General features: G+C 59.6%; 1 protein-coding gene across 1 annotated transcript in view; it reads right to left on the bottom strand.

The window, feature by feature from the left end:
- Positions 1–1,748: 1,748 nt before the first annotated feature.
- Positions 1,749–9,113, bottom strand: part of LOC111732410 — a 43,921-nt gene continuing 36,556 nt past the window's right edge. Inside the window, exon 3 of the mRNA XM_023524265.1 lies at positions 1,749–4,868. Within this exon, the coding sequence (XP_023380033.1) occupies positions 3,759–4,748 (990 nt within the window). The 5' untranslated portion in view covers positions 4,749–4,868 and the 3' untranslated portion in view covers positions 1,749–3,758. The remainder of the gene's footprint in view (positions 4,869–9,113) is intronic.

The following is a 9,113-nucleotide window of genomic DNA, read 5'->3' as shown; positions in this document are numbered from 1 at the left end:
GCTACAGCTGCCCTAAGAAACTCACACGCTCCCGCTGTGCCATATAGTGACTTTGGACTTCAGCAAGTGCCTTGACTCTGCCTTCGAAATATACCCCAAGTCGGCCCCTCTCCGCACCTACAGTGAACACCCTGGTCCAGCCACCATCGTCGCCTGTCTGGACTATGACAGTAGCCTCCTCCCGCTCTCCTGGCATCCACTGTGCCCCCTCTCTCCCCAGCAGCCAGGGGGGCCTTTAAAAGGCTACATCGGACTTGCCGCCGCCCCTTAAAAGTTGCCCATCCTGCTCCGGATGCAATCCCAGTCCCTTTCAGTGGCCGAGCCAAGCCCCATGGTCTGGCTTCTTCTCTCTCCTCTCCCGCTTTGCTCCAACCCACTGTCCCTCAAACACACCAGAAATGGTCCCACCTCAGGGCCTTTGCACGTGCTCTTCTCCACCCGGAACCCTCTTCCCCACACGGTGACGTAGTTCCGACTCTTCATCCACGTCTTTGCTCAAATGCCCCTTCCTCAGAGAGGCCTTCCCTGACCACCTTCACCCAAAGAGTCCCCCCCACCCCTGTACTATCTCTCTCCCACCCCCATGGGGAAGAAGACCTCTTCCCCAGCAACGAGACCCACACTCCTCCTGCAGGCACGCTGGCATGGGGCACAGACGGACAAGACGCACAAGCGACCGGCTGTCGCTCAGGGACCATGCAGACAATGGGACCCTACGCGGCCGTTACAAAGGGTGAGCACGTCCCCGTCAGGGCACAGGGCAGCCGCAAAGATCTGTGCTTCGTGTGTCGTTTCTCTTGCGTGTTTTTTAACTTGAGGATGATAAACACAGAGTCGAGGCCACGAGGCGCATTAGCCTTAGGTGCACAGCTTGGGGAACTTTTAAAAAGCATGTCCTTTAAAAAACAAATGGAAGACTTACAAAACAGTTTTGGCTTCGGCGAGGCATCGCACAGACAGCAGAGTTCCCACAGCCCGCGCCGTCTCCACTCTCCCTGACGTGGTAGGTTCCTGAGCCGCGCCTGCCTGTTCTCCCGCTCCGGGGCCCATCCAGGACACCACGTGACAGCACGACGACTTGCTCACACACCGTCCGCTGAGCCCAGTTCCCCCTTTCGAAAACGCGGTCTGTGACACGGAACCGTGCCGATCCAAGGGGCGGACAGAAGCCTTTGTGGGCTGGGAGGCGGCTCTCACCGCTGCCGTGCTCAAATCCCTCTCGCCTCTCCCCTTCCTCTGAGGACAAGATCTGGACACCTCGCTCGGCCGCGTGCATGGCCGGCTCCGCCCCCACCTGCCTCGCGATGCAGCGTGCGCGGCTCCTCTCCCGCGGTGCCTGTCCCCCAGGGTTCCTCACGGCTGCCCCCTCACAAAGGTCTTCCCCAGCGCCCTGGCCCTGGCTGAAGTCACGGCCGCCCCTCCTGTCCCTCCTAGTGCCGTGGCCTGGGATTCGTGACTGCGCGGCTCTGCTCGTGATGGAATGCTCGTGTTCACTCCTCCGTTGACGGGGACCTCGTCTCTGGTCCCCCGCTTTCACTGTGGACGCAGCAAATGCTGGGTGAGTGAACCGGTGAGCCCCTGAAACAGGCCACAGAGAGGTGGTGACATCTACGCTTTTCAAATAGAGAGAAACTGCAGCTCCAGGTCACTCGAAGCCGAGTCAGCCTGCCCCGCCCCCTCCCCGCTTCCAGCGCCCCTCAGAGAAGAGGGTGAAGCCCTGCTTTGCCCCGCTGGGAGGAGCAGCTCGCGAGAAGAAAAGGCGTTGGCCACTGGCTGGTTGGCCTGCCCTTGGCCCACCGGCTCCAGTCCCTGCGAGGTGGTGAATATCACCCTAGAGAGAAGACAGCGCCTCTCGCCATGGTGACAGGGACATCACTCAGGATGCGTTTGCACGAAGGGGGGTGTCAGGAAACACCCACATACGGGCAGCAGGAACACGGTGCGTGGCCTCTGTCCCTGCCTGCGGTCAGACAGCTGCTGGGAGGTGGCCGAGCCTCTCGGAGCGACCGCGGCCTCCCCCAGCCCGCGTGCTTGCCCTCCAGAGAAGCATGGCTGTTTCTGTCCTTTCCCGAAGCAGACGAGGAAGGACAGCGTGTTGCCTGATGCGTGGGCTCCGCGCCTGGCACAGCGCTAGCCACTGCCCAGATGAGGGGAGCAAGGCAAAGAGAGGCAAGGAGGCCGGCCCCAAATCCGGGAAGCCCCTTAGTGGTGGGGTCACCTGGGGGCCCTCGGACACAGAACTGGCCTGGGTTCAGACCCCTGCCTTCCCACCCACCAGCTCTGTCTCCTCGGACGAGTCCCTGAGTCTCCGAGCCTCGGTGTTCTCCGTACAAAGGGCGCGATGATAGTTCCCAGACAGCCGCCGACCTCCTTGCTCAGGGTACGATGCGGTGGCTTTAGTACAGTCACTCAGTTGTGCAATCGCCACCTCCATCTTGTTCCAGACGCTTCTCATCACCCCAGAAGGACCCGCACAGCCACCCGCATCTTTCCATTCCCGGTCCCTGGCGCCTCGTGACCTGCCATCTGCTTTCTGCCTCTGTAGATTCACCCATTCTGGACATTTCTCGTTAGTGGAATCATATGACACGCGGCCTTTTGTGTCTGGCTTATTTATTGCAGTTTGCCTGTTTTCAAGGTTCGTCCGCACTGCAGCCCGTGTCAGTGCTTCGTTACTTTTTATGGCTGAATAGTATTCCACTGTGGGGATGGGCCACAGCGTGCTTATGCACCCATCAGCTGATGGAAATTTGGGTTGCTCCCCCCTTTTGGCCACTGCGAACGATGCTGCCGTGAACATCCATGCACGAGTTTCTGTGTGGACGTTTCCATTTCTCCCGGTACATACCTAGGGGTGATGATGAGGTCATATGATCGGTCTTCTCTTAAACCTTTTCAGAAACTGCCAGACCATGTTCCAAAGTGGCTGCACTGTTCTGCATGCCCACCAGCGTGGATGAGAGTCCCAGCCGTTCCGCACCCTCCGCGACACCTGGCCACACTGCCATCATTTTATCGGTGAAGACGCTTTCGAAGAGAGTGACCCAGAGCACTCACGATAGCCAAACGGAGGAAGCAACCAAGGGCCCATCAGTGGATGAACAGATAAACAGAAATGGGGGCCCTACAGACAACGGGATTATTATTCAGCCCTAAAACGTGCCCCCTCCTGCCACGGATACCATACGCCCAACAGTCTGAGAAATGCCCCCAGAGATTACGGCACTGTGCCCGTAGGTAGGGGCCACCAAGGGACTCGCTGCCAGAGATATTAAGGCCCGGAAGTAATCCAGTCGGTATTCTTTATAACATACTCGGCTGGCGTGACCATCGACGTAGCTTCTGATGATCTGGAATCCAAACATATAAAATGCCCAAATATTGGGTCTTTCTCCTCCTAGTTAAAAAAAAAAAAAAAAAAAAGGGAAGGAAATTCTGACACATGCTATATATATAATGTGGATGAACCCTGAGGACACTGTGCTGAGCGAAGTAAGCCGGTCACGAAAGGCAGATACTGTATGATTCTACTTGTGAGAGGCGCTCAGAGGAATCAAATTCACAGAGACAGGAAGTAGAAGGGTGGGTGCCGGGGGCCGTTTGCAGGAATGGGGAGCTAGTGTTTAACGGGGCCAGTTTCAGTTGGAGGAGATGAACATTTTCTGGAGGTGGACGGTGGTGACGCTTGTATAGCAATGTGAATGCCCGAAATGCCACTGAAATGCACACTTACTTCAAAGCGGTTAAAATGGTCAATTTTACGTTACGTAAATTTTACCACAATTTTTGAAACTTCGGCATCCTTTATTTTTATCCTTGAATGAACTGCTTTTTATGTCGAGTCCCCAGTGGACCACGTGGCAGGAACTAAACTTATCCCGTGACCCTGGCCGGGACCCCCCGCAGGCCGGGCACACGGGAGGGCGGTCGGCTGAGGGCCCCCGAGAAAGGGGTCTTGCCGTGAAACGAGAACAGCACAGGAAGAGGGACTTGTCCCCTTTTCCCCGGCCCCACGTTCCCTCCTGCCTTTGGATGTCACTGTGAGGAAGTGATGCCTGGAACTGTGGCAGCCATCGTGCCACCGTGAGGCGGAGGCCAGGAGAATGGCAGAGATGGCATCCCCTCCTCACGGCGTCGAGGGACCACTGAGCCCGCCAGGGCTCGCCTGCTTCCCCGCGTCCTCCTCCACGAACAGCGGGCGGCCTTGGGAGCCAAGCCCCTCGGCCCCAGGTTCTGTGACTCGCAGCCGAGTGCATCCCCCAGGGGGTTCCGTGCGCTTCTGCTTCTACAGACCCAGTGACACAGGGTTTGGGACAAGAGGCTTTCGGTTCAGCACACCTGGGCTTGTACCCCGGCTCCACCTGGCTGGCCGTGTGACCATGGGAAAATTGCTCCACCCTTCCGGCCCCAGGTCCGTCCGCTGCCCGATGGAGACAATGGTGCTTTGTGCTTCGTGGGGTGGGCGGCGCGAGGTTTCGTGCATTACAGGATGTCAGCGGTGCCTGGTGCACAGCAGGGGGTTCATCAGTGCTGTTGAGCGGGAGGCAGGATGACCCTTCTGCTCTGGGGAACGGCAAACAATGCCAGCTGCAGGGTGGGGCGGACGATGGCTGTCCCTGTGGCATCTTTCTGGCCAACTGCACTACGGAAGCTGCAGGGGCCCTGGGCGGCTGTCCGGGAAGACACGCCGATCCAGTGTCCACTGGGGATTTTACGTTCCCTCCCCTCTTAATAAAAGCGCTGAGCATTTACTTCCAGCCGCTCATAAACTCCCAGCCGTGGCGCAGCCTTCCAGCTGGAAATGAGTCAAGCGTTCCTCTCTGCTGAGTTCAAGGTCGGCCCCCCGTCCTGCTGGCACTCAGGATCCCCTGGAATGAACGAGCCGCGGCAGCACTGTGAGAAAGTGACGCTCCCACTCCGTTGGCCGGAGTGACATTGCCCCTCCCCCGAGGGACAAGAGGACACTGGGAGACAGGCAAGACCACCGACCTGGGTCCCTGTGGCTCTGAGGAGTGTGAGAGCAAATAGAGTAGACGAACTTGCAGGTGACCACGAGTCACAGAGGGCGGGGTGTTCCGCGCCCCCTGAAGCGGGGGGTGGCCTGGCAACTGTGATCTCATTGGCAAGGCTGAGTTCATCTCCCAGCTGTGCACAAACGGGGGGAGGGGGCAGTCTACACCCGGGCCCCAGGCGCCTCAACCAAGGCTGCTACGGACGGAATGTCTGTGTCCCCCAAAAGTCACCTGTTGAAACCTAACCCCCACCGTGATGGTGCTGGGGTGACTCGATCATGAGGTGGAGCCCTCGTCATGGGATCGGTACCCTTATAAAGGAGACCCCCCCGGAGCCCCTCCGGCCACGTGAGATCACAGGGAGCAGATGGGCTCTGAGGACCAAGAAGCTGGCCCTGACCAGGCACAGAATCCGCCCTCGCCTTCGGCCTCCAGAGCTGTGAGAAATAAAAGTCTACTGTCTAAGCCACCAGCCTATGGTACTTTTGTTACAGCAGCCCGAGCTGACTGAGACAGAGGCCCAGAGAAACGTTCAGGTGACCTCGAGACAGTGGCCCCCCCGACGAAGAAGTGGAAGGTCCAGGTGGCCAGCTGCGATGGATCTGTTACAGGTTGGTCCCAGCAAGATGGCAGAGTACTCTGGCACTGAGGACTTTGTTCAACCTGGCCTCCCTCAGTCCGTCCCAGGACGTACCAGCCTGGCCATCTGTGCCATCCCGTGTCCTTCAGGGGCCTCTCGGACCAGCTGCCATTCCCACCTGCACCCTCGAGGGAGTGACTCTGAAAAATGTTTTTCACCCCTAAGGAATGCAAACTCACTGCTTCTTGTTTAAAAACTGAAGTCAAATCCTAAAGCCACATGAGCTCGAGCAGGCATGCGGGAAATCCTGGCCACCATGGAGGCCAGGGAGGTGAGGCGGGAAGGGGGGCGGGGCCTGAACTGGGAGCTGTGGAGGGGGTGGGTGTCACTGCAGCCACGCGGGCCTCCTGGGACATGGGCCTGGCTCCTGCGGTTCCTCCCCAGACCTCAGCACAGCTCGAGTCAAAGGCCACCTCAGACGTGGGGGGCGGTCCCCAGCGGCCTTTCTAGAGGGGCTGCATGCCTTCTGTCGCTCTTCCAATGAGCTCGTCTTACAGAGCTCTGACTTTCCACTCCCAGAATCCCAGAAGTGACTTGTCTGTTGGTGACCCGTCTCCTTCCCTGCGGTAGCCCCAGTTCCCCGGACGAGAAGATGAACGAAACGGATGAATGAATGGACGAGTGAATGAGGGGCGAATGCAGACGGAGCCGGGTGTGGGGTTCTTTTCAGAGCAACAGCATGACAACGTCTGGAGTCTCCGGGGTGCCCTCCCGTCTCCCAGGCCCTGCCGTCACGGGGACCCTGCAGCCCCGGGCGCCACCTCTGCACCACGGGGGAGGCTCGCCGACAGCAGCTCCGTCCTCCCCCGGTGCTGCCAGCAGCAAAGCTTCAGAGATGGAATTCCCCACGCTTCTGCAGGGGCAGAGCCTGGGGGTGCAGTGGGGTGCGGGGCAGCCCAGCTCTTGCTTCCCTGTGGGAGAACCCTTCAGAAAAGCAGCTTTTTTTTCCAGAATGCCAAGGGCAGCCTCTGTCTGAGGCATAGAGCTTGCACAGTGAGGTGAGGCCTCGGGCTGCCTGCGGCGGTCAGACCCCACCGGGCCTGAGGGATGACACAGAGTCCCCAACCAGCCAGAGGCAGCCATGGGAAGGACCCTGGCCTGGAGGAGTGGAGACAGGGGCACGTCTGGGCCCTTAGTAACAGACTGCTTTCCTCAGAGACGCCATCATGAGGCCCGCATCCCACGTGGCCTTCTTACCCCGGGCCCCTGACACTGCTTTCACTGAAGGAGTTACGTCACCACCAACAGAAGGCTGTGTGACGCCCACGGGCAGGTCACAGAGGGCGATGCGGGTACGCTCGTGCTGCAGCCCTGAGATGCCATGTAAGCAGGCCAACCGCTGGGGCCGCCACCCTGGGTGCAAGCCTGAGTGCCTCAGGAGGGGACCACAGGGCCACGTTCTGGACGACAAGGTCGCAGGTGGCGGCCAGCTCCGGACGAGGCGTCTCTGCTGTGCCCCGCGTGAGCTCTTACCCATGCATCTATGAGTGTAGTAAGGTGGCTGCTGGGTGCCATGGCGCCCGGGGGAGCGTCATGTGGCACCAGGTCCCTCCCTCCCTGGCCCAAGAGTTCCAGCTCAGCATTCTCACTGGTCTGCCGGCCCGCTCTGCCCTGCCGGCCACTGGGTCAGCCGCACCCCCCACCCCCGTTTAGGACTCTCTGCCCTCCCCCCGGGCACCATAGGGAGGGCACTGACCCTCACAGAGCCCACCTATGCTGGACAGAGAAATGGCCCCCTAAAGGATGCCACGTCCTACACCCCGGAACCTCTGGGTGTGTCCCGTTACGTGGCGTCAGTCCGCTCAGGCTGCCGTGACAAAATGCCTCGCGCTGGTGGCTTAAACAAGGAGCTATTTCCTCCCAGTTCCAGAGGCTCCAAATCCGAGGTCAAGGTGTCGGGAGGGTGGGCGTCTCTCCTGAGGCCTTGCTCCCTGGCTTGCGGGTGGCCGCCTTCTCGCCGTGTCCCCGCGTGGCCGTCCCTCTGTGAGTGCAGGCATCCGGTCTCCGTCCCTGCTCTCAGAAGGACGCCGGTCCTGTTGGATCAGGGCCCACCCTAATGACTCCATTTTGACTCCATTGCCTCTTTAATGGCCCTGTCTCCAAACACAGTCACACTGCGAAGTACCGGGGGTCAGGGCTTCAACACCGGACGCTCAGGACAAATTCAACCCGTGACGTGGCAAAAGGGACTTTGTAGATTTGATTGAGGTGAGGAGTTTGAGGTGACGAGGTCGTGCTGGGTTATCCTGGTGGGCCCAGCGTCATCAAAGTGGCCTCACGAGAGGGAGGCAGGAGGGTGAGAGTCAGAGGGGCCAGGACGATGGGAGCAGAGGCTGCGGGGCCGTGGCCGTGGCCATGGCCGTGGCCGTGGCCGTGAGCCAGAGAACGCAGGCCTCTAGAAATTGGAAAAAGGAAGGAAACGGGTTCTTTCCTGCAGCCTCCGGGAGGAACCGGCCCTGCCGACACCTCGATCTTAGCCTCATGAAATCCAGTTTGATCTCCTGCTCTCCAGAACCGTGAGGTAATACGTCCGTGTCGCTTTAAGCCGCTGCGTCGTGTCTACTTGTGACAGCAGCGAAAAGAAACGACGACTTCTTCCAAACGCCCATCTTTGTAGGAGCTGCCCCCACACCTGTCCCCACCGCGGTCTGAGAACTTCTGCCCTCCACACCCTTCCTCCTTGAGGACGGGTCAGCAAAACTCCTTCCCCGGACCGGCCTGTCCCCACGCCTGCCTCTGGATCTGGAAACTTCCACCTCCGGCCTCAGGACGCAGAGGCCCACGATCGGTGGAGCCCAAAGGAATGCATTAGAACCCCACCTGGGACAAGGGGCAATCCGGTGTGGAGGGGCGGGTTCGAAATGCGAGGGGCACGTGACCGCAGACCCCTGGCCCCTTTCCTACTGCCGCTCTGGGGACCAAATGCCTGAACTCTCGCCGTCCCGCTGACCTTCCGACCTCCTCGCGGGCCACGCCTTGCCGCTTCCTCAAAGCCGCCAGGCGCTTCCCACCTCCCAGCCTTTGCCCTGCTGTTTCCTCTCTGGGCAGCGGGAGCCTGCGCCTGACTCATGATGGTCAAGTTCAAACGTCCCCGCCCATCTAGCTACAGCCTGCTCCGCCTGCTGCCCCCATCCAGCTGAATGAACGTTAGTCGACAGACCTGTACTGAGCATGTCCTCGTTCTCACCGGCCAGTAAAAGGGACAGACACAGCCCTGACCTCCAGAAGCCGACCGTCTGCGGGGTCCTGTGACAGCGTTTCATAAAATGCGGGCATTTTGAACACATACTTCAAAGACTTTTGCTGCCAGTATACCATGTAACCACCACCTCGACCAAAACGGCATTTCTGTCACCCCTCGAGCCCTCTGTGCTGCTTTCCCCCTGCCCCAGGCGACCCCCAATCTGCTCTGTCTTCTCTAGAGTTTAGAGGAAATGTCACCACGCTCCGTGCTCAGTAGG

This window comes from Pteropus vampyrus, unplaced genomic scaffold, assembly GCF_000151845.1.
Source record: "Pteropus vampyrus isolate Shadow unplaced genomic scaffold, Pvam_2.0 Scaffold456, whole genome shotgun sequence".
NCBI classification, from domain to species: domain Eukaryota; kingdom Metazoa; phylum Chordata; class Mammalia; order Chiroptera; family Pteropodidae; genus Pteropus; species Pteropus vampyrus.
The sequence above is the reverse complement of the archived record's forward strand: the minus strand, read 5'-3'. Positions and strand labels throughout refer to the sequence as shown.